The following is a 27619-nucleotide window of genomic DNA, read 5'->3' as shown; positions in this document are numbered from 1 at the left end:
TGCATGCTTAAAGGCAGACTCGATATATAAACTGTCCGCTAGGGGGCTTAGGGTGTTTGCAGTTAAAATTCAGCAAAGCATGAGACTAAATGGTAGAAAACCCCAAAGAGGCATCAGCAAACTGCTCTGCAATGCATTCATTCCTCTCTTGAAAGTAGAGAGAGGTGGGCTGAAGCAGATGCTGCAGTGAAAAATGAAGTGCTCTGAAAGGAGCTGAAACTGCCTAAGCTCTGTCTATCCTCTTTAGACTTAATGCATCATAGAGGGGCACCTAAAAAGATAGCAGCCAAGACTGGACTTTGAGGCCATTTTGTCCCCAGATTATCTACAGTAAAGGCTTCAGAGCCAGACTTTGAACATTTGCTGTATGTTTTGCATCTAACCATTTCACTCTTAGGTATTTAAGTTACATAGGTAAGCTCCACTGGAGGCACAAAACCAGTAGGGTACATTTAAGCGAAGTACCCAAAAGCCAGGTTAAAATACAGTACACCACTGACTATCCAAGATCCTCCAATCTGATCCTGATACCAGCAATAATACAGGCCATGTGTATCTCGGTGAACTCACCACACAGCACTAGAGTCTGAAGCAAGGGGGTGAAGCAGATTGGAGTCCTCAGGCCCTGGTAGTGCAGTATTGTGCCTGTCTTGATTCAGGTATGTTCTTTATAAACTGAATTCGCTCTTCTTGGGAAATCACCACATTTAAAGGCTCTGGATGCACCCAAAGAATCCCTTTGGAAGGAATGCTAAGGGGTGAAATTGTGCTCTAAACCCAAAAGAAGTCTTTATCTGGGCTTACCCTCTGAAAGGAGTAAAACTGAATGAGCTTATAGAACCTGACTTACTGGGTGCATCTACATGTTCATTAATGCACCGTAGTTTCTGCACATTAAGTTTTAAGTTTAGTACTTAGATAACCATGTCATAAATCAATGCACAGTAACTGGTGCTACTGCGCAGTAGCACCGATTAACAGGTTTTTACAGACACTAACTGCACAGTAGCCTAATACTACTACACAGTAATGTCTTAGCATGGGTTTTGCCCAGCACACTACTGTGCAGTCAGCATCTTGTGTAGATGCACCTACTGAATAGCACTTGATCTATTTTAGGTGCTTATCTAGCCCTTATTTTTCTTGCCTCTGAGCATCTCACAGTCTGTAGTGTATGTAGTTTCACACTTCTGGGAGCAGGCTTGTGTGATTAGCTTCATCTTAAAGGTGAGAATGGAAGCACAGAGAGACCAAATCTTAAGGTCACACCAGAGACCAGTCGCAGAGCAGGGACTTAAACACAGATCTCTCAAATTCTAGCTTCATGCTCTCACCATTGCACCATCCTTTCCATCTCAGTACTGCTTGGTTTCTTCAGGTCTCCCATTGGAGAAGGAAGATCAGGCAGTCACCTTTACTTTTTGATTCTTCTGCAGGATGTGCAGGTTAAGGAATGTTTGTTTGGTTTTTAAACAATTTCCATTAATGTTTTAAACAATGGGAGTAAGTAGAATCTGATTACTAACACAGCAGCAGCTAGTGAAAACAATTCTGTTGACCTTGGCCTATGTAGAAATTAGCTGGCTTGATTCAACGCCTTGTCATTCTACTTTAAGACTAAAATCCATTGAAATCAATTAAGTTATTCTGCCACATATCTGGAATAGGGATGGGCAATTATTTGGGCTGGAGGACCACCTAGGGTGTTTGGATGAACTTTTGCGGGCCAGGTTATAACCCCCCCCCCCCCCCACACACACACTTGCAGCAGCTCACCAGAACTCCCTCAGTGGCCCTCCAGCCCAAATAATTGCCCACCCCTGGGCAGAGAGAACAAAGGTTAGGGGAACCGAACCTTTGTTCCCTACTTGTTCCTGGCATGTGGCCGGGCCAGGCCAGTACTGTGCTGTGTTCCCTTCCGTCACCTTGGGCCGTGTGGGTGCAGCTAGTGTGGCTCCTGCCTGACTCAGCCACATGCTGGGGACTTGGGGTCAGGGAGGGGATGCAAGGAGAAAGGGCAAAACAGAATATGGCACTGGCCTGACCAGGCCCGGATGACCTGTGGCTCCTGGCCCCTTTCTCTCTGCACCCCCTTCCCCATCCTGAGTCCCCGGCCTGTGGCTGGGTCAGGCAGGAGCCATGCCAGCTGCATCCATGTGGCTTGAGACGGTATGAGGGAACGCAGCATAGCACCGGCCCAGCCACATGCCATGGACTTGGGGTTGGGGAGAGGGTGCAGGGAGAGAGGGGCTGAGATCTGTAGATTATCTGGACCTGGCCAAGCAGGTGCTGCATTGTGTTTTTCCCCCTTCTCTCTGAACCCCCTCCCTTACCCTGAGTCCACAGCACACGGCCACACTGGCGCTGTGCTGTGCTCCTGTGCACTGCTTTGGGCCACACCACGTGGATGCAGCTGGCATGGCTCCTGCCCAACCCGGCTGCATGCTGGGGAGTGGGGACACCTGGTCAGCCAGGAGCTGCACTAGCTGCTCCAGCTCTGCTCACATGGCGCAGCCAGAAGTGGCTCATGGAAACACAGCATGGTACCAGTGTCCATGCCCCTATCAGGCCGTGGCCCAGCAGGACGTAAATAACTTGTGGCTTTTGGCCATCTTCCCCTTGCACCTCTTTCCCCTGCCAGTGGGGAAAACCTTGCTTGAGCTCCAATTTACTGGGCACAGGGTCAGAGCAGTGTGCAGACAGCCTTGCCAGGAGCTCAGTGCCCTCTGCCTTGCAGTTTACACTGGGGGCTGAGTGCAGGATGGGGCTGAGTGCAGGATGGGGTGGGCCAGCCAGGGAGGAGAGAAGAGTGGTGGCAGCGGCTGCTGCTGCTGCTGCTGACTGGCATGGGGAAGGGAGAAGGGCAAGAAGCACTGAAATCCAGGGCAGTCACTGCCCAGATACAGTTCTTTTCAGAGAAGCAGCTGTAGGTCAGGCAAAATCATTTGGCAGGCCAGATTTTGCCCACTCCTGATCTGGAGTGATGCAGTGACCAGTCAGGAGCTCTAGTTGCAAAGACTGCATTTCAGGTTAGCTTGATCATTTAAAACAAAAAACTTACAGCATTTAGAGTCCTTCCTCCAATACAGAAGATTCTGTCTTTGACTGTGGCCATTCCATGTTCGCATCGGGCAAAGGTCATAGCCCGGTTACCCACCCAGCGTTGCAGGCGAGGGAGGTAGCTGCGTGCATCTCGCAAGGCTTTACCACCAGAAAATCCCCCTGGAGCAGAAGCACAGAAAGAGAGACTCTTTGAGCAAGTTCCTCACCAAACACTCTGCAAAAAATGCATCAGGAGAGCCTAGGTACCATTATTGCCAATCTCACTGTGTAATCAAAGTGTTTTGTGACACTTGAAGCCTTTAGAAGACCCCGACTTTTTCTGTTTCTCAAAGGTGTGAAGAGGGGAATTTTCTTGATGGAGGGGATGGAAAACGGGTACAAAAGGTTCTAGCCTGATGAGCAACCAGAAATGTGGAGGCTTTGAGCACTGAACTTGTTGGGTGTGCTGCTAGGTGTGTCCTAGAAGTAGACTCTTCCCGCAAGATTTTCAAATGGTGTTTGGGGTATGTCCAAACCCAGCCAGAAAACAGGAATAGCCCTTCTTAAGTGTCTGCTTCCATCTGGAACCAGAATGTACCATATCACAAAGAAAATCTATTCGCTTTCTTTGAATTTCTGAAGTTTTGTCCAGTTCTCAAATATGAGCCAATTTGTTGCTTCCTCTTATCTAATCTTTCTGTAGAGCACATGGGTATTTTTGTACTATATTAAACAAGGCTTCCTCTCACGGAAGGAGGAGGCTAACAGTTGACTTGACACACCCCTTTGTACTTGCTGACGTTTAGAGCAGACAAGTCTGTATCTTGTAGTATAGACAAGGAACAAGGAAAACGCATATCAAATCTGGCTGACGCAAGAGCTAACTCAGCGTCTTTCTGGGCTTGCTTTGTGCACATAACCTCTATCTGCATGGTTCATAGATTTCATAGACGTTAGGGCTGTAAGGGACCTCACAAGATCATCGGGTCCAGCCCCCTGCTCAAAGGGCAGGCAGTCAGTTGGGGTCAGATCACCCCAACAACCAAGATAAGCATCCAGATGTTTCTTAAAGGTACCCAGAGTAGGTGCTTGCACCATTTCTGGGGGGAATCTATTCCAGACTCTGGAAACTCAGACGGTAAAGAAATTTTTCCTTATGCCCAGTCTAAAACATCTTCCAGTAGTTTGTGACCATTAGATCTGGTCTTTCCTTGGGGTGCCCTGGTGAACAGACATTCTCCCAGTTCCTGATGCACACCCCTTATATACTTATAGGCTGGCACCAAATCCTCCCTGAGCCTTCTCTAAGCTGAGGAGTCCCATGGCCTCTCCTCATAAGGCCTGCTCTCATGAACGTGGCTTTCCTCTGGATTCTGTCAACCTTCTCTACATCCTTTCTAAAGTGCAGAGCCCAGAATTGGACGCAGTACTCCAGCTGCGATCTCACCAAGGCTGAGTAAAGTGAGAGGATGACTTCTTGGGTTTTGCCTGAGATGCATCGGTAGATGCAAGCCAGAGTTTTATTTGCTTTGCTGGCTGTGGCATCACATTGGTGGCTCATGCTCATCTTGTGATCAGTTGTGACCCCCAAGTCTCTTTAGGTCGTGGTGCTAGTGAAATTACAGTAAGTCTTGTTTAAAGTTCTTACACTAGCATTGCATACTTAATTTTTCAGTCTAATAGAAGAGGGATGGAGACAAGTCCACGGTCTGAACTGTCTTAGACTATTTTAAGGTTTTGTATTATTGTAATACTATCTAAACAGTTCATGATGTTTTTAATGCATTTCTCTTCAGAGCACCCTATGGCATAGGGAAGTGTGTCCATCCCCATCATACAGATGGGGAACTGAAACACAAAGACACTTAACATGACCAAGGTCACGCAGGAAGTCTATGGAAGAGCAGAGTTGAACCGCGACTCCCAAGTTTAGGGCTAGTTCCCTGTCTGCTAGACTCTCTTTCCTCCCTCTTGCATATACATTGAGTTGATACAAGAGCATTGCACTGGATTCAGGGCTTTTTAAAAAAGGCTGTTTCAGTAGACTTGTCATTTCAGACTTGCTTTTATGCCTTACTGATCCTCTAAAGTAGGATCTGTCTTGGAAATAACCCTCTTAAGGTTACAGAAGTGTAATTGCCTATTAAGTGCACCATTAAGATGGCACAGTTACAATTAAAGTAAGGAGGCCAGCCTAGATTATCACAGTGGTCTCTTAGGGCCTTAAAATCTATGAAAAGCTAAAGCAAAAGGGTTCTTACGTCAAGTCAGTCCCATATCTTACTATATCACTGCTGTAACACAGTGGGCTTTTCACAGGAGAAGACAGGAGTAGATTCAACTGCACATATACCATGCCCAGATTAACAACTGTGATTTTTATTTTGTATTTCCTAACATGTTAGCAACATTAATGAAATGTTTTAATTATTAAATGTACCCAAATGGTCCCTGTAAATATTGGAGCCCCCATGTGTTGGGTACTGTACAGATGCATTGGAGGAAATGGTCCTCAACCCAGAGGAGCTAATTGTCTTTGCCCTGCTCTGACAGCAAGTGCAGTGGGAATTCACCTGGATCCCAGTTTTAAGTCTTCTCTGCAAGATGGCACCCCAAGTAAAGAGCAGCATTACTGAGTACATTAGTGCAGAGGGAGCTGATTCAGTAGGATGCTCCATATGGGTTTCCCTTACTGAGCTATCCAAGCACTGGCCTAGGTGACGCAGCTGCCTCTCACCTGAGATGTAGAGGATTCCTTTGTGTGTGGTGCCTGCGTGATCAGCCACTGGCATTGGGCAGGGAGCCATAAACTGCCACTTGTTCTCAGCAGGCTGGTAGGATTCCATCGTGTTGGTGAGGTTCCCCAGTAGTGTCCCGCCACCCACGGCCAGGATGTGATCAGACATCACGTCTACGTGGAAGCGCGTCCGCCTCTCTAACATGCCGGCCACCTGCAGCCACGAAGCATTACGGGGATCAAACCGGAACACCTAGGATCAGTGTTTAGAGAGGAAAGCAGTCAGCTGGCCTCACTTGTGCATGATCATCCAATGGGCACTATGGCTTTAAAGACTGTTACTCTAGGCAACAAGGGTGGTAATGCCAAACCTGAATGGTTCTGTTTTAAAGGTGCTTAATATGCTCAGAAGAGAACCCAATCTGCCCTGCCTTACCTGTATGTAGACTGCACTAGATGTCATACATGTTTTCTGAATCCAGGATGACTTTAAATATCCCTCTCTCCATCCAGTTAAACTTGGTGAATTCTATGCTTACTCTTTGCCCTAGTTATGTAAACACAGCAGATGCTAAGAGCCTGTTACAAACTGCTGCTCCAGGATGCTTTAGATTGCTAGGGATGTGACAGGGCCACTTGGGAATTCTCCCATGTAATTCCACCATGTAAAGCCACCGCACCGAAAGCTCTCAGAACAAGGCATCTGCATGGAAATCTTTGCTTTCCTCGTCACTGAAAGTGTTTGGCTCACTCTGTGCATTGTGATGGCAGCCAGACTACAAGTGTTAATTCACACCTAGTTGTTAACAGTTTTCTGCCAGAAGTCACAGTACCGCTGTCACCTGAGCATGCTTGCATCAGACACTGAAACAGCTTCTGGGCCTTCCCCATCCTGGGATTTTCTAGCTCCAAGATGAAGCTAATTGTTTGGGGTCCCACAAGTGGAAGTGACTATGATGGAAGGAGTGGCGCACTCTCAGCTCAGCACAGGGACCTGCCGTCCAGGTTAATCCTGTCTAGGGAGTAGAATTTACTAGAGACCTCTTAGAGCAGCCATTTGCAACCCCACCAGAGCTAGCAGTTTTGACAAAAAACAAAAGGAGGTCTTCATTCCTAGGCAGGGTAAAGGGCTGTTCATCTTTCATGGGCAGGAGAAATGCTGGTGCTGTTCTTAGCTGGACACAGTACTTTTTTGGATTGCTAGAACCATTCTGCCTGCAGAGGATGCATTCTGCTTCAGTCCCAAATCTGGCCCCACTTGTGTAGAATCAAGTGAGGTTGAAGTAGACTGGAACAAGCCATTTCCCAAGGGAATGAGGGAGCCCCATCTCTAGGGTGTTTGCAGAAATGGACAGAATATTAGGACGCATGTTGTAAGGAGAAGTCCTATGCTGAGCTCTGGCCAGACTGGAGGGAGTGATTCCAACCCTGTGTCCAACACAATTTTTCATCTTGCACCTCTTTGAGAGAGCAAATGTTGTGCCTCATTCCCCTGCCAGCATCCTCACAGTAGCTCTGAACTGGGAGAGGGCCATTCTCATCCCAGGCAGCTGCTTTAAATAAAAACATCTCTAGCAGCCACTTGTCTCGAGTTAAAGGCTAGTGCTTACCAACCCCAGGCACCTAGGTAACTTTAGACACCAAGGTCATAAAGTTGGCCTTAGCTTATCTGAGCCTCTGTGTCCACAGTGCTGTAGTGCCAGCACGCTTCCCTGGGTTCTGGAGTCTCTCCAGCCTAAGGCTGTTTTATTTCAGGCCTTACCTCATTTGAAGGATGTTTGCCTGTCGGATCGAATCTGTACTGGCCCCCGATGACAAAGAGGAAATTACCGATTACAGCTACACAGTGGTTGTATACAGGTGTGCAGAGTTCCCCGATCTTTTGCCATGTGCTGAAGCTTGCGTCTGCAGCCCACATGTCACTGCGCACGCTGTTGTCGAGGGTTCTGCCCCCAACCACAAGCAGGCTAGTGGCACTGGAGCGGATGTTCGTGTGCTGGGTCTGCAGGACTGGCTGGGCGTAGAGCTGGGAGTGGTAGCACACAGCCTGCTGGAGGTACTTGTGGCAGTCGGAATTCGTCCTCATAATGGGCATCCCTTGTACATATCTCTGTAGATCCCGCAGAGGAATGAGAGGCAGTCGGATTCTCCTTAAAATATCTGCTGCTCCTTTCATCCTTGCATTGTCATGCTGCAACCAGCATATGGCGGCATTGAATAGCTCCAGCTCAGTGCACCCCTCCATGTCTGTCTTGTCTAAGATTTCACATAGGGTCACTCTGTCCAGCTCTTTCACATGTCGAGGATCAGCCAGTATCTGCTTGTAGTGCTTCCCTATGTAGCGTGTGGCTTTCTGCCTCAACTCTTCTGGTCCAAGCCTCTTAGCAATATTGAGAACATCCAAGCAGTTCTTGTGATTCAGGCAGTCTTCCAGAAACCGGAAGCACAGTTTGATCACTTCCCGGATAAGCAGGGCTTCTGCTGCCTTGAACGTCTCTTCAATGTTCTGTAGCGAGAGATCCAGCGTGTTGGAGTAAATGAAATTGAGAACGTTCCTGAGCCCCCTGGCACTGATGGCTTTCAGCTGGATGTTCGCATCTGTGTTCCCGACTCTTGCTGCATTTCCAACAAACAAGATCTTGCAGTAATTGCTGACTGAAGCCAAAATGATCTTGTGCGCTGGAAAGCGAACTCCATCTGCCTCCAGCGTGACGTCACAGAGTGCGTTCTGGGACCGGAGGCTGCTGACTCCCTCCAGGAGTTTGGCCAGGTAAGTGTCTGAAGTGAGACACGACCCACAGCTCTGGGTGCTGAGCAGCATTGCTTTGAAAACCGGACAGGTGGAGAAATCTTAGCTGGTGTCTGTGAGGAGTCAGTCTCCCACATAGGGACTTTCAGGAGAGCCTTTAGTTTCCCCCTGTGGGGGACCTATATCACAGCTGACTCAAGTTTCCAGAATCTTGCCTGAAATTTAATGGTACTTCGCTAACCTGTTACTTGCAACAAGTCCTGGTTGTTGCTTCTGCAGGAGTGCTGAGCGCTGTGCCTCGCAGGGCTGAACAGTCTTGTTGGCAACGATACTGTCTAGGGGTAGTTGTCATGAATGTTTATCTGCAGTGTTTTTCTTTCCAACTAGTCTGGGAGCAGGCTCGCTGACGGCCACTCAAACAATAGCGTGTTTCTTCCCTTCCGTATTTGGCAGCTATTCATCCACACAAAAGCAACTGTTTTCTCTAGCTCCCTTACCACGGTTGAGTGGCTCATGTTGGCCTAGGTATTTGTGTTAATCTGGGCGAGTCCAGGCATGTTACCCTTCCTTTTCTAAACAGTGATCAAAGAGAATTCTTTCTTGGATGGGCTGGCATTGACTGTCATACTGAAAGTGGCTATATTCAGGCTAAAGAGCATTCAGGTTGGGAGTGGGCATTCACTTAACCGAGTATTGAGAATTTGGGTCGGCTTCCCTGTTGTGGCGTCTTGTATGTGAAATAAGGACCAAGTGCATCGAAGAGTTAAAGACAGTACACCATGGGCCCGAAAAGTTTTCAGGTGATGTGTGGAATGAGATGGAAAAGCCACAGAAGGAAATAAACCTAGGGAAGCTCTCTCAAAGAATGGGCATTGCAAAGCAAGCTCTCAGGCAGCAGAGAGACTGCAGGGGTTTTGCTGATCTAACAACCAGGCAGGTACAGGAGCTGTGGTTGCCACCACTGGCCACCGAAGAACGGTTCAAATTCTCTTGGATCCATTATGTAACCCCTATCCCCTGACCCACCGTCTGCTGCATCATCCTGCTCCAGCTTGCCTTTGGATTGTAAACTGTCTCAGGTTAGCACATGGGGCTCTGTTTTTAATGCTGAGATGGAGGTACTGACACTGGCTTAACACTAACCTTCTGCTTGGCAGGTGTGTTCTACAACTCAAGTGGGAAAGCATCATGTTACGACATCTACAGCCAGTACAGAAAATGTGCTGACCCAACAGGCTGTGGTACCGGCTCAGATGCTGAGGCATGGGACTATCAGGTACACTGTTGAGGGGCCAGTAGAGTTTTAAGACGGGGTCCCTGCATTTCTATAATGACAATTCCCACGTCTGTCACAGGCCTGCACCGAGATCAACTTAACTTTCAGCAGCAATAACGTGACTGACATGTTCCCTGAGATCCCCTTCACTGACACCATGAGACAGAAGTACTGCTACAACAAATGGCTTGTGCAACCACGAAAGCATTGGCTGCAGATCAGCTTTTGGGGCAGTGGTACGTGCTATATCAGGGCTGGGCATTTGGATAGGATTATGGGGTGGGGCCTACTCAGTGCTAACAAGCATATGCGCAGTATTGCTGGGAGCAAGTGAGAGCAGCTGCCCTTGCCCTTGAACACCTGCAGAAGGCAAAAACCAGTCCCCAATCCCTCCTTTTGTCCTAGTTTCTCACTGCAAGGCTCACCCAGTGCTCCCTGTGAACCCAATCTTCCTTATGCCAGCCACCCCCTCCCCCCAGCTATGACACTTGCTGGCTTTCTCCAGTCCTCAATTGGATGGCTCTCTCTTCTCCCTGCTGATTCCTGTACTAACAGTATGTGGAAACATCGTGCTAGAAAAGAAGCCAGTTCTGCCGGTCTCCTTTCTGGAAAAAGACAGCCATTCTTTTATAGCAGAGCTTTGTGCCTCATTCCCCGCTCTGTGCCTCATCACATGCAAGTCGGGTAAGGAGGAAGGTGCCTTGGCAGCCTGGCTTTGTGCACGTAGCCCAGATTTCACAGCACTTAAAAACGAGTGGAAAAATCAATGTACCTGCCAAAAACATGTTTTATTCTTATCAATTTTCCCCCGTTGTTCACACTTTCTAAAGCAGTTTGGGAAACGGGCCTCTCCAATATCATCTCTTTGAATTTCAGACCTGAAAGCAGCAAGCAACATCATATTTTCAAATGGAGACTTGGATCCATGGGCCAGAGGTGGTGTAAGTATTTGCACTTCTGTTTTGCAGAAAATATGGGTGAGCAGGGCATGAGTGTCAGAGGGGGCATTAGCCAGTCCTGCTCCCCCCTTTCAGTGTAGCACTGACAACCCATTGGTAGCCAGCTGGCATTTCTAGAAAGCAGCTGCCATGTAGTCAGGAGCTGCTTGTGTGTGGAAGATTCAACAGATTTTTTTTTTTGCTATGCTAAATCATTTGATAGCCCCTGGATTTTTATGACAGAACAGTAAATTTAGTCTTTCAGGCTGCCAGAAGAAGGATTAGATTATATTAACTCTACTGCAGGGATAGTATATTCAGAGGTAGCTGTACTGTGTAGTGGTTTAACCTTAGGTTAGTTTATAATCTGGTGAAATTTGACTAGACCAGCCCATGGCTATCACACAGGCTGTGTGGCCTCCATCACTTCAGCTCATCTGTCACTTTGTTACAAAGCCTATCCCCTCTCTGTCCTGTGATGGTTTTTGATGGAGGCTTGCAGCAGTAGTTATCACACCTGCAAGTTCAATGCAGACACCCACTTTCAATAGCTGAAGATAACTTCTGTGCAAACTGAAGTCAGACCCCTCAGCAGACGGATGTAACTGGTCATTCCTGGTAGATTGATGGATCCTGTTACTACCACTTGTTTACTGGAGAAACAAGTCTTACCTAGTAATTGGTGCCTTCACCTGCAATGGAAGAAATGGTAATTTTTATCTGGGGCAAAACACTTGAGCTACTAGTAGTAGGAGAGAAGCAGGAATCTAGGACTCCTGCTCCTGATACACCAGTAGCTGTTCCCAGTGGCCTAATCATCTTCCTTTTGTTGTCTGTCTTTATTTCTAATTTTCAAATTCCTTATTAAATTTTACTTATGTAGAAGGGGGAACTTGACTCATAGATCTTATTCCAGATACGCAGTAACCTGAGTTCATCACTAATTGCAATAACCATTGAGGGAGGTGCTCATCATCTGGATCTCCGGTATGTATTTTGTGCCAGCAAGTCCTTGATTACCTTCTCCCCTTTTACCTGTGCATTAGTAGGAGCATTGCCAGCAGATTGAGGAAAGTGATTATCAATGTATTCTCACAACTAATGAGCGTATATCACTTTGCCTTCTCCGCAGAGGATATAATCCATCTGATCCTCCATCTGTCACAGAGGCACGCAAGCTAGAAGCAAGGATTATCCATGACTGGGTGAAATCTGCAAGGATTGAGAAAGCTTGGGAGAAATTTTCTGGAGTTTCTTCTAGTTTGTTGCCATAAAAATAGCCATGCAGTCTTCAGCAGGAATGCTGTGCTGTTAGTGTTTGTACCAGAAAGCATAAAGGGCAGTAGCAGCCTTTTGCACTAAACTTGAACCCAATCATTTGAGGAAAAATGGTCAGTTTAGGTGGTTCTGCCAAGGCAATGGAAATTGATCTTATAGCTTCCTACCCTGAGTCAATCAAGAAAGCCATTAAGCCAAATCCTGTGGCAGGCCATAACAGCACTTTGTATGGGTCACATATTGCATCAGAGTAATTGTAAATGAGAAGGACAGAATAAAAAGCTGGTGTAAAACCAGCATACTATTCAACAAGAACTGGGCCATACTTCAACAACATGCTTTCCAGAACGTTGGAGGAAAGGCTGTGGCCCTTCCATAAACACCAAGTATTATCATTGTAATGCTCCTCACATAGAAATCATCACTGTGACAATTATAAGATAGTTGTAGCCCCTGCCTTCTTTCAGCTCAAAACAGAGCATGTATCTTCAAAGTAAGTAGGTAGTACCTGATGACTGGGAGAAGTCGAGTGGTGATTGCTAATTGTAATGATCAGTTATGGAAATTGGCTGAAGAGACTAGTTTATCCAAAATAATTAATTGTCAGCGACTGTTCCAAGACTTAAAAACCTTAGTAATGGTCAGCTGCATAGTAGAGATCAGATTTTGGTGAGCAAGTGGCCTGCATACAGTAATGCCAAAGGGAACTGCTAATATACAGGGATTGCAATATTATCGAGTAATAAATCACACTTCCAATTAAAACAGCTCCACTCTTTTTTTAAATAAATTATAAGTTTATTAATTAAACTGTGTGATAGAATTCCATGGTTTGGCTTTAAGTATAACCAAAGGGGATACAAAAAGGATCTCTCTCTCACCTTTCTAAAAAGGTGAAGCAAATTCATCTTTGTACATTAACAAATGGACTCTTACCTACTGGAATCACTGTGTACCAATAAATACTAGCAAGACTGCAAAAATCTTACTACTTAGTAATCAATTATATGCCTTAAAATAAATTGTATCCATTGATAATGATTACACAGGTCAGGAAAAGCCTTGTAGGGCATTCCAGGCTCATGTTACTAGGTAGGCAAAGTACAGCCCTGGTTCAGTTTCTAATACGTTGTTCAAAATAAGATTTGGTGTTAATATGTGCAGTGGTAAGGCCTACCAACACTCCCTATTTGGTTCACATGGATCCTAGGCCAAACCTTGATGTTGTTTCACATGATCCGAAGTAGACTCTCCATGCAAAGAGAAGCTTCTCCACATACAAATCCAACTAACTCCTCCTTACTCCTAAGCAAAGCTAAAGCTTCCCGGTTTCAAACAACTAAGCTTTTCCCATTGCTCCTAGACTTTATAGTACCTTTGAAAAGGAAGAGCAGACAGAATTACTTCAGGACATCTGAAGCATTACAAAAGTGGCATGAATGGAAGACCTGGTTGGCCAAATGGCAGTTTCAAACAACTAAGAGTTATATAGAGACCATCTGAAAATGTCTTTGCTGTGCAAGAGCTTCTGAACACCAGTCCTCAGCTCTTTCAAATACAGTATGCCATAGCTTAATATATCAGGAGAGACCAAGGTTTTCCTGTTGGAGCCTGATTGCACTGAAGTTTGGGTTTTGTCCCAGTTGCACCTGCTACATGTATTGCCTTGCCATTCCCAACCCTAGTTATGAGCTCAAACCTAATATTCATGCTTTGAAGCCTAGAATCCCACTACACTCAGAGTTTGGACGTGACGATTGGTAGGGTTTGGTGCCTCATAAATCTAGGGAAGAGATGCCAGATGCCTCAGCCTAGAAAGAAAAGGAAAGGGATAAAAAAAAGCCACCCCCTGATTTGGGGAACTCCTTCTAATTTCCAGGCTAAATAAAAAGTACATGCCTCATGGCAATTTATCCTCCTTTTTCTTTCTTACTTTCTAGTATTTTGAGCCCCTGAAATGCCACAAAATGAGGCCAACTATTTGACCATGGCACTTAGCTGCTTTGTTGCACTTGCCCCAAAAATAATAAGTGCCTCTTAACTTTTTAAGCTCAAACCCTTAGGCAGATGATGGCCTTAGGCTTGCTCTCTGCCCTAAAAAATGAACACAGACATTGGTAACATTTTCTAGCTTCTACTTCAGGCAGTGGGGAGGGGAGAAGGAGAAGGGTTTTCTTACTCTCTTGCAGCAGTGTGAAAGACAGTAAAAGTGTGCAAGAGAGCAAAGTAGAAGATCCCAGTCAGCAGATGCATCCTGGGAGGAAAAAGGAGCTGGGTAATCACAGTAACTGCATCCCTTGGACACAGCTCCACGGCAATGTGGTTTGGAGAAATATGGAAAGAGCCAAGAACACTGGCATGGATGAAGACATGAACTGAGCAGCTGGAGAGGGATGGCCAGAGCACTCCTCCCTTTAATTCAGCCCCAGTGCACTGGATTAAGACCTAGAGCAGTGGCTTTAAGAGCAGACATTTCAGTTTATCACCATACAGCAAGAAAAGGTGCCTCTGTTTACAGAATAGGATTTAAAAATCTACGTGCAACCATAAGTCATCGATTCCAACACAATTTTGACTTTTGTAAATGAAAAATTCAAGTTTTTTCAGGGCAAGAGGGGCAAAAAGAAAGCTGAGGGAAGCCTTGGGAGAGCAGAAAGTTGCCCTGTCCTCACAGCCTTTTAGGAGGCAGTGTTCAGTCCCTCTCAGTTGCTGGAGAGAGCAAGGGGAATTTGACATCAAACTTGACTCCAGCTATCAGAGGTCCACATAAAATACGGGGGAGCCCCATTAAGAAGACTCCACAGACAGCACCCTGGTAGAAAGCCCTGTGCCAAGGGTGACAGTGGGGCTGGTCTTCTCAAAAGATAACTGAATTTTCACTCTTGCCCTCTCCCTAATCATCTTCCACATCTCCCTCACACTAATAGATGTATTTTTCCATTAACCTGGTTTAAACTCAGAGGTAAGTAAGTGTGGCTCACTACTAACCTTCCCCTGAGATGAGCAGTACTTATGGCAGTAAACAGACCAAAAAGCAATTTCCATTGCTCAGGGAACACAGACACTGACTGGACAGCAGTGCTGTTTGCATTTACGTTTTTCCAATATGCAAAACACATAAGCTCTTGGAAAATAAGAAAGTCAGCTCTCTGTGTAAGGAGGCTGAACAGCACTGGATTAAGCAATAGCCTTTCTACACGATCCCCTTACCTAGTTATCCAAAGGCATCTCAATAAATGGAGATGCCAAGGAGCTGAATTGTGTCCAATACACTTAAGGCTTTGGGTTGGGAGGATCATGGTTTAAGAAACTTCTCAATGGCGAGTCATCACTGGTCCTCTCATGTCTGGAGAAACACCAAGAAATATGGTATAATGAAAGGGAACACAGTGGTCAAGACAGAGAACCTTTGAGGAAGTAGAGGAGCACTTCATGGCACCAGCAGTTAAAGCTTCACCCTCAGCAGTCGGAAAGAGAAGAACCAGACGGCCCCAAGGGTTTCCAGGTGCAACGCACGTTAGTTTGAAACAAGCAATTTATTTCTCTCCTCTCCAATACTGCACACGAAGGTGATCAATGCGAAACACTGTGTTAACGAAAGGTGAGAGCTGACAATGAAGAGACCCTCAGCAACAATAAATTAGTTTCCAAGACAGCAGAAAGCCAGAGGGAACAGATCAGGATTCTAGGGCGATACGTGAAGTTAAGATGCGCTCTTCCCTCCTCTTTGTTTATACACAGAGAAACTCCTCCCAGACCTGTGTGTGTGGAAGCTGAGCACAAGATGTGGCAGAAATAACAGCAGAACAGACATGGAAACCCACAGTGCTATTTTCACAGTCTGCTGCCTTTAAGACCTTAACACACAGCTTAAGCGAAACACAGGACATTGCAGAAGCTCTCACCTGTGTGGAGTATTTTACCCTTTAACTTTTGAGCCTCCCCACCTTCACCTTAACCTAAGAGGTTAGGGCCTCAATATCAGCTCCAGGACAAGGTAACAAATCAAGAAAGAAAAACAAAGGACCAGTATTCTTCATCTTTCACCCTTCAACTTTCAGTCAAAACGCGAGTCTGAGGTAACAAACATTAGTTCACAACTGAGTTAATATTCAGGACATTGGAGTTGCCACTGAACATGTTTCATTAAAAAAAAAAAAAAAAAAGCCTAATTTTAAAAGTCCCTTTGGATAAGGATGCACAATTTCACATAAATATCAGTGTCACTTCCCACGTTCCAGTAGCATTTGCTTTCTTTCTCCATTGTGTCAAACAACAAAAGACCAGCAACAAAACAACTGTTCAGCCTTTGTCTATGGCTTCTAAATTCCAATGTGCACTTAAGTGGAAAAAAAAAACCCTCAGCAAACCCAATATTACTAAAACCCTCTGAATTGGTGGATCACATAATTCTGCATTAGCCTGTCTAATCAGCAAATCCCCCCATTCCCGAGATCAAAGGACATTTTAGGAAGTGGTACATATACATAAATTTGAGAATTGTTTCCATGAGCCATCAGTGGGACAAGGAATGATAAATATTGCCTAAAGGAGTAAAAACAATGGTCCGAAGGGTAACAGTCACACTCCAGCAAACAGAGACCAGATAAATGTAAAACAACTTGGAAAGACATAACTTACTCTACCAAAAAGAAGGTTACAGTTAATGTTAAGCCTGTAAGTATAACTGAAAGTGAACTGTTGAGTCACGTTCACGCTGCCACTATTTCTCAGCCCCCAAAGAACAGAGGCTGTTGTGTTTAACCTCCAAAACAAACGTGGAACTTTCTATAGTTCCCTCTTGGCGAGAAAGGAATGGATATTATGATAAGACAATATACCCTAAAAGAAGTGAATGTATGCTTGCTCTGATAATGTATTTGTGTACATGGACTGCCCAAAGTTACCCACAGAACGAAAAGGAAAAAGCATTTTAGAATGTCACTTTCAAAATTCATGTTTTAAAATCCAATTTCCACAAAAAATAAATGCAAGACTCCTGGGACCCCATGAGATCTTCTTATACACAAACACGGGGTCTATTTTCCCCCCTCGGAGTGCCCAGACAGGTCTTGGTAAGTCTATAGAGAGCATTAAGTGTCACTTAGACCGTCCACATTTAATTCTACTAGTGAAAATATTTTCACCAGGATATTTCTAAGGAAAAAATTACTGCAGATTTATCCCTATTAATCCACTGTAAGACAAATAGTAAGAATTATTCTGTACAACAATAAGCCTGATTGATTTAACATTTTACAATATGAGATATGAGAAAGGAGGTTGAGTTTGAATACAAATGTGCTCACAAGCTTTTCCCATAGCTCAACCTCTCAAAGCAGCTTTCAGTCAGAATACCTGAGTCTAACTGATGCAAATATATATAATGCATGTGTGTATAGTATCATTTGTTTTTCACATTGCCTCCTGCATTTCTGCAGATCCAGTTAAAAAACCAAACAAACAAAAACAACTGCTATACCGTACATCTACAAAATTATATATCACTGAGCCAAACCAGCAGCAAGTTCTGTACGTAACTCTCCACCACTCATTTTAACCACAGCTCTAGCATATTATTCAAAGTGCTCTATAAGATTAAGATATTGTACTGTAGATGCATTTGTAACAAACTTGCTTTTGTCACATAACTTCCTTCTTTTGACATAATGCAACATAGCATAATGGTCTGGAATGAAATCAGAGCATCAGCAACACTACTGATTTCCACATCTTGAGCTGGTACAGTGATAGTTCTGTTTCATGTACCATCTGGAGATATTATAAGCTCGTACAATGAAATGAAGCCGTAGCCAAGGTTTTCAATACGTCCAAAATAAACCAGTTCTCTCTACCTTTATTCCTTCCCTCCAGAGATAATTCCATGTTGTAAGACAATTTGCTGCTTTCCTGAAATCTAACCATCTCCCAAGAATGGCACCAGTAAGTCCCTAGTTCCCTAGCGACCAACATACATCAGGGTCCATATTGCAATTGGTTTCCCAACCGTGATATGTGCAATCAAACCCAGGTAAAGCAGCAGAGTGCACACAGGTTGTCCATCCCAGAGCCAAAGCACGGGGTTAGATTTAAGACTGACAAGACTTCTCTAAATCAGAGATGCTCTTAATTTTTTTTTAAACCAAGAAGTGTAAATATAGCCTTCTTGGCTATTTTAGTTCAAACCCTGAAAAGTAAAGTGACTCAAAGATAATGTGCCACTGTGGAAGGTATACACAGCACTTCTATGCTGGTGCCCAGATAGGAAGGGGATGAGCTTCTGTGTTAAACACATATTTGTCGAGGTTGATTAGGTCTACATCATCTGAAAACAGCAGGAACATATACTTGAGCGTTTCCCCAAGAAAGAAGCTTTCCATCTTATCTCTCGGCTCTGGGTTGCTAGGATTCTGGACGTTGTTAATGGATGTATAACCACCTGTAGGCACCTGTGCAAGACAGAAAGTGTAGACAAGTTCTTCTTGATTCATAGAAATACAAACAAACTCTCTTTCTGTTATTAAAAAAGTGAAAGCACTAGACAGCCAGCACAGCTCTGAGAATCATATTTTACATGCAGAAAGCTTTTTTAAGTCTGATGGATATCAGAGCACTTGACTAAGTGATACAGAAACCATGTATAATAAAGTGAGGCCCACTCTGTAAAAAGTAGCACACTGACCGGCAAAATAAGGGGGGAAAATGTTTGGCTGAAATTTCAGCAGAACTTTAAGGAACAAATTACCATAATTACTAGGTGGGAGCTGGTCAGGAGTGCAATGGTACCATCCTATCCTGCTTTTGAGCCACAAGCTCTCTAGCAACTGAGTAGTCTGGACCACAGAGTTTGTTAGCTCAGTCAAGAGATACATTTTTAGAAGCACAACACTTCTCTAAGGCTATGTTGGGACACTGGTTCAGTTCAAGAGTGCCTCCTCCTAAGTCATTAACATTACTTCTAGTAGCAGCTTTCTTACTCTCATTCAAACACCATACCTGTCCAGCTAGATCTTATTTACTTTGAGGGATCATGGAAGACATTTGTGTAGCTTCAGAGAGAGCTTAAGGACACCTAGCTGCACTAAAGTTTCATTTATCAAATTATTTTTCTTAAAAAGAAAAGTTTTACAGGAGTGATATTACCCTCCATTATAAAAACTCTGAATTACATAATATACAATGGAGAAATGTGTGTTCACGCGCACACACAGCACTAAAAACACTGATCCTTCACAATCAGTAAAATTACCTTCAATGTATTTTGTACTGCTGTACAAATAAAACAAAAATAAACAACCCCCTTAGAAGTTGTGCCTATTATTAGAGGGGATTCAGAGCCACTTGAAAAATGGTTAAAACAAGCAAACAAGTTTACTTGGATCTGATCCTAGCTCAACATTTTTTCCTAAAGAAAAAAAACCCATCACAAGCAATAAGAATGCCTCCCCTCTGCCCAAATTGTTAATAGTCTTCATAAACAGACAGCATTTCCGTGATGCTTCCTTTCCTTTTTTAAGCAGTGGGATGATATGCAATGAATACAATTGTATCACTGGTCTGAAGGCATATAGATTGGAATTCTCTGTTGGGTCCTTAAAAGCTGTTTTATCTATTAGATATGTTTATGATCTTTGGAAAATAGGCAACTGCAGAACTGGGAAAAGTCCCTCTTAAAGGACTTTGCCTTGATATGCTTGAAACCATTACAGTGTGGTAGGCTGGCCTTACCCGTGTGTATTTATTGAAGTTCTGCAAGATTTCCCAGCCCCAGTCTTGGTATTTCTTATCCCCTGTGAATCTGTATAGGTAAAAAAGACTTTCCACAGTTTCAGGTCTCAGCAGGTTGTGTCTATCTGCAGGCTGGAAGAAAGTAAAGATTGGAATTCAAACAAGACACAGGAAATGAATGGAGAGGTAAAATCACTGACTGCTTAACCTCCTTCATTCTAACCCCAACAGCCCTCAAGAATTTACTATATACAAATCAACTTCTAAATATGTTGCAGGAACCATGTAAAGAACTAAAGATTAGGGGTATGCATGTGAAGTGAAAGAGAGGACTATGCACTCAACAAAACAAAGAGCATCCTCCCCCCCGCTACTAACCTGCTGTTGGGACTTTCACAGGACAACATGTTACATATACAGAGTTTTTAAGCTGTTGCCCTGCTCCACTGGTTGCTTACCTTTATCTCCACATCTTTGTGACCCTTTTGTGCATGTAGATTGAAGTGTACAATCTCTGGGCTCAGGCCTGTCTCTACTTGAGCATACATCTGGTAACAGGTTTCTATGAGGGCTTTGGCCAGCTCCATATGATCAGCAGTCAATCCATTATGAGCTCCAAGAGCCAGGGTACCAGGCAAAAAGCAAACCAGGTGATCCTGCAAGACAAAACACACCTCTCACTGCAGGGAACGTGGAACAAACAAATCAAGACAAGACTTAACGACATTATGGCATTGAGGACTATGTGTTCTTACACTCTGAACCTATGTAAACACGTAGAGGCATACGTGGACAACATCTATTTGTTAAAAATTTAGAGCAGGGCAGGCAACAAAGGAATAAGACTGATCTGAAATAAGGTGTTGTACTTAGTACTGTAACATCTTATATTGCTAAAATAAAAAGTAGCTAACTGAAGGGGGCAGAAATTTTCTTCCCACCCCCCCCCTCTAGTTTATATAAATGCACATGGCTAGCGAAGTCAATTCCTCTCTCTCTCTCTCTGAAAAGTCAATAAGGCAAGAGAGAAACTAGCTATATGAGTGACCCTAGAGTTAAGGGGGAAACAAAAGCACCATTTTACTGATATTATACACGCACGCTTTAAAAGCTGATTCTATCAAAATTTGATAATTTTCTCTAAAGAATTCCTTTTAAACATTGTAAATGATCCAGAAAGATTAAAATTAAACTACTGGAATAAACATAAAAAGCAGACAAAAAAAGGATTAAGTATATGGTAAAAATGATAAAAAAATTACGATAAAAGTTATATCTGAAGGTAAGTTTCATAAGCTAACTTTTTTTTTTAATGTCAAACAGGAATAAGATGGTGAATAGAAGTCAGCCACAGAGAACAAGTGCAAAAAAAAAAGTTTCAGAAAGGATTTGGGGGAGACTTGTATTGTTCTGAGCCATCAATGATATGAAGGAAGCAGAATCCTGCCACTAGCTTTTGTAATTAAGTTTCTTGTTAGACACTGGAATGTCAGAAACACCTTGTAGCTTAAACAAAACATCCTCAGTACTGGCTATATCTCACTCCTCCTCCTCCTCCTCCTCCATTAGGCTGCAATTCCACACAACAAGACTGGATTTTATCTCTGTCTAAAACAGTGGTGGGCAATTATTTTGGGCGGAGGGCTGCTTACCCAGTTTTGGCAGGCTGTCGAGGGCCGCATGGGTAGCCTTGACAGGTGCCCCGCCCCCTGGTCACCATCTTGGGACCAATGTCCCAGGGTCAGCACCAGTGGGGCCCAAAGCAGGGCGCAGGCTGGCAAGGGTCTGTGGAGCGGGGCTGGGCTGCACCAGCAGGGAGAGGGGGGAGCTGGTCTGGCTCCATGGAGCCCCTGATGGCTGGAACCCTGCGCTCCTGCCACCCTGCTCTGGGCCCCACCGGCACTGGCCCTGGGACACCGGTGTGGGCCCCATGCTCCTGCTGGCTCCCTGCCCACACACTCCCAGTGCCCACCAGCCCTGCGGTACAGGCAGGGGGCAGCACACAGCCCCAACCCCCTGCTTGCTAGCAGGGAAGAAGCTGGTGCTGAGCGCAAGGAAAAGCAGCCCGTCGCCTGCCCCATGCCTGGTGCTCACTGATGCAGCTGCTCACAGCCCACGCGGGGCTGTCTGGAGCAGGCATAGGCAGCCCCACGCAGACTGCAAGTGGCTACAGTGCGGGGCGCTTGCCACAGGACAAGCAAGGGGCTGCTTTTCCCCGTGCTCAGCACCAGCTTGTAACCAAAGCCCTGCAGCCAGCCTGGGTCCTGCGCCGGCTACGGGCTTGCCCGTCAGGGCTGCGTGCAACAACAACAGCTGCAGGCCCCCCGCATGCCGCGCTGGGCAGTGTTTGCTGCTGCTGCTGCCCACCCAGAGCTTGCATGCTAGGCAGCCCACAGGTGGCGATGACAAGCACTGCCTGGCATGGCAAGCGGGAGCCACAGCTGCTGTCACCACACACAGCCCCAACGAGTGAGCCCGGAGCCAGCGCAGGGCCCAGGCTGGCTGCGGGGCTGGGTTAGAAGCTGGTGCTGAGCGCAGGGGGAGGAAAAGTAGCTCCTCGCCCGCCCCATGCCCAGCGCCCTGCGCTGCAGCCACTCACAGCCCACATGGGGCTGCCTGTGCCTGCTCCGGACAGCCCGGCGGGCTGCGAGCGGCTGCAGCAGGGAGTGCCAGCCACCGGGTGGGGGAGCGGCCGCTTTCCTCCATGCCAGGAAGGAGCTGGGAAGGAGTCCGGGGAAAACCTGAGCGCAAGTTGGGGGGGGGGGGAGCAGCCCCTCCCCTGCCCTGTGGCCAGCACTCCCTGCTGCAGCTGCTCGCAGCCCGTGGGGCTGTCCAGAGCAGGCACAGACAACCCCAGGCGGGCTGCGAGCGGCTGCAGTGCAGGGTGCTAGCCACGGGGTGGGCAAGGGGCTGCTTTCTCCCCCGCCACGCTCAGCTTTTCCCCAGGCCACTTTTCCCTGGGCTCCTTCCCTGCCCTCCCCCACCCCCTTTCCTGTGGTTCAGGCACAGGGCAACCACGTGGTCTCAGGCCAGAAGCCCCAGATGGGGCTTCCAGCTGGGGGGCAGGGCCAGGAGGGCCCTGCTGTTGAGGGAGCCCACTGGGCTTCCCTTGGGCCTTACTGCCTTTGGTTCCTTTCATTTTTGACAGGAACCGAGGGCAGATAAATGTTAATTTTCTAATTTTTTTTAGGGGTCCCACAGGCCGGATGGAATGACCTCATGGGTCGAATCTAGCCCGCGGGCCGTGTTTCGCCCACCCCTGGTCTAAAAGCTGCAGCAGTGAAAGAGTTCCAGGGATATGCCCGCCCTTCCTGGATTCGACACACTACAACCCTACTGTTATTTGCTCAAGGGAGAGGAGAATCGCTATTACCACAAATATTGCAAAACATTCTCAAACAACAGAAGGTAAATTCAGTTATCTTTCTGGGAATAACTCAATTGTCAACAAAGTCCGTTCACAACAAATTGGACAACCACTTCATATCAAACCCCTTCATGTTTCTGTCTACAGCAGGGACTGTTATCTGTAACTTGGTTACTCAGTATTGTCATTACCATGACTACAAACCCAAGACATTCTTTTAAAACAAGACAACACCTGCCCATAGACTTGCAGCAAACCATATATATATTCATGTGTTTCACACAGCACAAGTGTGGCCTAAATGTACAAGGCACGCGCAGATTTTAAAAAGGTCCATACCCCTTTTCATCTTTTAGTTTTTGCACCTTTCAGCAGCCGGAGTCAAAAATCACTAGTTCACATGTACCGGACAGATTTCAGCTGACAGTTGTAACAATGACTGCCCTCAAGTTCTCCCCCATAGGTAAGAGAGAGAGCTCAGAAACATAACAGCACTAAAAAATATTCACTACAAAAAAAAGAGAAAAGAAGAAAAAAATCAGGTTGGGTACTTACCATCTTGGCACTGAAGTGGCCATGGGCAAACTCTCCTACAAAAGTAAGCTTCTTCGGTTGCGACCTCTGAAGCAGATGCTTTTTTACCCCTTCTATGGCTCTCATGTAATCTTCCAACAGCCTGTGAATAGAAGTCATTCCCAGTTGATACCAATAAACACATTTCAAAATAAGTCTAACCCTTCTTTAGGTACATTACATACATCTCAAAATACCATGCTTTTTGATCAACAGAACCTTGCAATTTGATTTAAGCAAGCATTAGTGAAGATATTTAACCCAATATAAAACACTACAAGAAATCCAAGTCCCCATGATTGTAGAAAATGAATTGAGCACATATCTGTAGCTTTCTTTTGAGAAACCCACCTATAAGTAGTCATAAAGGTTCCCATTTCATTTGCATCTAATCACCTTGGTTTCTTTCAAGGGTACTTAGGAGCGCAACATTTAAGCATGCCTAGAACTCCAAGACTATCAGGAAAAAAAACTATTTTAAAAACGAAAAAAAGTGTTCAGTGAATGTTACAGCTTGGGAAAGGTGATGGAGTCGCAATTCTGCAGCGAGAAGCTCTCTCTACAGAAGAGGTGCAGCAGAGGCATCTCTGCAAGCTTCCCCTAAAGGAAGAGGTATGCCCAGATCTGGAGGGACTCTGTAGAAGCAAGTCAATCTCCAAGGTGCAGTCAAGCCGCCTCCTGAGGAGGCTCAACACCGTAACCTCCCTGCCACAATACTTCCCCAACCCCAGACTTCCAAACCCTTCCTACTTGACTAAGGTAGGAAAGCGAACACAAGGAAAAGGCTGGCTGGACTCGATTTCAGTCCTGTAACGGATCTGAGAAAAATACAATTGTCATTCCAACAAGAACCCTTTTTGCGTATGACATACCACCTTGCCATCCCTTTAACAGATCCTGTACTAAGTCTAGCACCTATAGAGAACCAGAATAGATGTGATGTTTCATCCAGACGAGAACAATGTAGCAGCATTTGTAACATAAATATAAAGCTTTAAATCCCTCCCACAGCTTAAATATTTCTGATCCCTTTGCCCCCCACCCCCTCAAGGAGAGAGAAGCAGAAATCTGATCCACATGCTCTTTTACATAGATTTACCCAAGAGATTAAAAAATAAGCTCATAGCAGTCTTCCCTCCAAACAGCCCAATGGAGTAAAAAGATGTATAGCTTGCTTCATTTATTAAATTATACTAGAAGGGGGAAGAACTTACTCATTTTCTTGTTTCCCGCCCTGAATCCACTGCTTAAGCAAATACTCGTAGTAGCTGTCAGCTCTGGCTCCCAGAGTGTAGACACCCAGGTGAGTGAACTGTCCGCTGTTTGTGTTTATGAACATGGGCACTAGCCCATCATTTTTCCCTGAGAGAGCGTGTACATGTTTCATCACCTCATCTACTGCTTTCTGCAGGACAAAAAGAAAGCATCTCTCTGAACAATACAATGCTGCTTTATAATCTCGATTAATCTACAGCAAATCTGCATTGGGAATAGCTAAAGATTTTCATCAGCTTTCCTTCTTTGTCATTTAATTCTTTCAAGCGAGAATGTGACATGGTTGTATGTCCAGGAAAACCTCCCACTATCTTTGGAATTGTTAATACCCTGATTTACTGTATTGTGTCCTGGAACTTGAGATAAAAGTCTTTACAACCAGGCCCTTAACTAAAACATGAGTCACCAGATAAGCTCTCTGGAGGGCATATGAAGGGAGTACTAGTCTCTGCAACCTTAGAGTAAGATCTGTTGTGTAAAAACATTAAGATATTTTAGACAATATTAAGACGAGGACAGTTGAATAAAATTTCTCTTCAGATTGCCATTTTGTAAAGCCAGTTACAGTAACCTAGTGTAAAGTATTATAAAACTTTTACTTTAAGTGCAAAACCCATTTTTTCTTAGATGTTCCTTTTGAAGGACAAAGGAGCATGCATTCATCTACAGCATGGGCTTTCTACACTTACTTTAAATTGAGAAAGTAATGGACTCTTTCTTTTCCATTCCCACCCCCAAGTACAGGCTTCTATTACTTCCACTCTGGAGGAATTATGAGAGTCAAAAATGCATTAGTAAGCTGAAAGATGGACAAACTACTCAGAAGTGGTTTATACAGCACCACAATGTATAAAATTGCTCAATCCAAGAATTTTAAGAGACTGCACTTGCTAAGACGTGGTTCAGCAATGCTATGGCATTCACTTACTTTCATCAACCTAGGGAAACCTGCTTCATTTGCCACAGAACAGAAACCTCTCTTAGAGAGGCAGTTTAAGTGAGCACTTCAACTAATGTGGTGGAAAGAGGAGAAAGAAAGAGGATGAAAAGTGGCTTTTGATACCTTGAATTTCTCATCTCCGGTGAGACGAGAAAGCTCCCTGAACTCCAACTGAATACTGGTCACTTCAGCCACAGTGCTGTCAGATGTCCAGCGAGGAGGATGAGCAGTGCCTCGGCCAATGTTGACATCTGAGTATGGTATCTTGGATGGTGTGTTGAATGCCGGCATAAGCCTATTCCCAATATCTTTCTAAAGAAACCCAAGAAACATGGTACCAGATGATCTTTGTCTCTCTCAGTCATCAAAAAAGGGAGAAAAAAAAACAACCCAGAAGCTTGGTTTTAACTCTTGCCTCCATGAGGAAGGCAACAAAAATTAAGAATGGGTAGTGTGGTGCAGTTCATCCTATAAATCCCACATAATATATTTTAAATACAAGGTTACACAATAATCCTTAATGTGAGCTCAGGCCCTCTGTATGTTTGCCCAGCAGTTGGAGCAGATATGTGCACTTGGTTTGCCAAGAATTATTGAGATGCATGGATAGGATGGAGGAAGAAAGCACTTTACTCTCCTCCAGCCCTTTTTTTTCGTATCCCTTCTCCAGCTCACACATCTCATCTTCCAAACCTCCTACTACCCTATTTTTAGCAACAAAAGGAAACACAACTTTGTCAAGATTCCATTTTTCTGTCAGGACCCAGCTGAGCATATCAAGTTAATGTGACACTTAATACTCCACATTTGCCTTTCCCAAAGCTTCAAGGTAGCTTTATTTCAATAAAAACAGATGGTGGGCCATGAGCAACCAGGAGGGGAGGCCAGTGAAAGTATTAATGAGCATGATAAATTCATAATTCAACCAAACAACATGTCTCATTTTACAGGCCACCTATTCCCAAGTAAAGGCCAACCCTTTCCCAGGTAGCCCTGTCGATAGGAAGCAGCATAAGCTTTCCAGCCATACTCTTACATGATGAGCTGGAGTGGAGGTGTCAGCTTTGCCCAGCCCCTTGGGCTAGATCCCAACTACAGGGCTCATCATGTACAGGATACAGCCCCACCTTGAAAGCAGGGTGAATGGTGGTAGCGCACAGGTTGATGCAGCTGATTTGTCCCCTTGTTGCTGATTGTCCCCTTGTTGCACATATGCCTACCAAGGCTCTGTGCCCCAGATTTTGGAGGCAGGCCTGCACCCCACCTCTCAATTCCCAGTCCCTCCAGGAATCCTGTGGGCTGTATCTTTGACATCTCTGTCAAAAATACAGGAGTATATTTAATTCTGCTTTCCTCTTACCATATCTCTGCACTTTCCAGAACACATTCATTAAACATGACTAACATGTCTCATGTGTAATTCTCTTGTTATCTCTATTAATCTCTGAAAGGAAAATTATGTGAAGGGAGTTTTTAAATCTCTTTTCAAGTCACCATGTGTGTTTATTATTGTGAGTGAGAACAAAGAAGTGTATGTTTCACTTGTAATGAGAACTGGTGCTGCTTGAGGTAGTTCTTTTAGACCCTGCAAAAGTTTGTTTCATCACCTTAGACTGGCCCTAGGAAAGCCATCTTCTGTACAAACAGGCTTTAGCCAAGCAATGAACAGCTTCATTGTGCCGGAGGGTCAAATCTATCACCTCCCCTCTGCAGTAA

General features: G+C 45.1%; 3 protein-coding genes across 4 annotated transcripts in view; 1 reads left to right on the top strand and 2 right to left on the bottom strand.

Moving 5' to 3' along the window:
• The window catches only part of LOC102566914 (kelch-like protein 9), a 9612-nt gene extending 755 nt beyond the window's left edge, over positions 1-8857 (bottom strand). The window contains exons 1-3 of the mRNA XM_006264833.4: positions 7542-8857; positions 5780-6032; positions 3062-3222 (exon numbers count right to left, since the gene is read on the bottom strand). Of these exons, the coding sequence (XP_006264895.2) occupies positions 3062-3222; positions 5780-6032; positions 7542-8600 (1473 nt within the window). The 5' untranslated portion in view covers positions 8601-8857. The remainder of the gene's footprint in view (positions 1-3061; positions 3223-5779; positions 6033-7541) is intronic.
• The window catches only part of DPP7 (dipeptidyl peptidase 7), a 27152-nt gene extending 14144 nt beyond the window's left edge, over positions 1-13008 (top strand). For both annotated transcript variants that reach the window (XM_014608171.3, XM_019475627.2), the window contains 5 exons: positions 9686-9804; positions 9884-10040; positions 10681-10745; positions 11659-11729; positions 11875-13008. In XM_014608171.3, the coding sequence (XP_014463657.1) occupies positions 9686-9804; positions 9884-10040; positions 10681-10745; positions 11659-11729; positions 11875-12016 (554 nt within the window). In that variant the 3' untranslated portion in view covers positions 12017-13008. The remainder of the gene's footprint in view (positions 1-9685; positions 9805-9883; positions 10041-10680; positions 10746-11658; positions 11730-11874) is intronic.
• MAN1B1 (mannosidase alpha class 1B member 1) overlaps positions 12797-27619 on the bottom strand; it is a 25824-nt gene continuing 11001 nt past the window's right edge. The window contains exons 8-13 of the mRNA XM_006264834.4: positions 26027-26215; positions 24903-25093; positions 23671-23791; positions 20207-20404; positions 19749-19880; positions 12797-18469 (exon numbers count right to left, since the gene is read on the bottom strand). Coding sequence (XP_006264896.3) covers positions 18266-18469; positions 19749-19880; positions 20207-20404; positions 23671-23791; positions 24903-25093; positions 26027-26215 — 1035 coding nt within the window. The 3' untranslated portion in view covers positions 12797-18265. The remainder of the gene's footprint in view (positions 18470-19748; positions 19881-20206; positions 20405-23670; positions 23792-24902; positions 25094-26026; positions 26216-27619) is intronic.

Source organism: Alligator mississippiensis, chromosome 12 (genome assembly GCF_030867095.1).
Source record: "Alligator mississippiensis isolate rAllMis1 chromosome 12, rAllMis1, whole genome shotgun sequence".
In the NCBI taxonomy this organism is placed as follows: Eukaryota; Metazoa; Chordata; order Crocodylia; family Alligatoridae; genus Alligator; species Alligator mississippiensis.
Note: the sequence above shows the minus strand (reverse complement) of the source record. Positions and strands in the feature narration are given on the sequence as shown.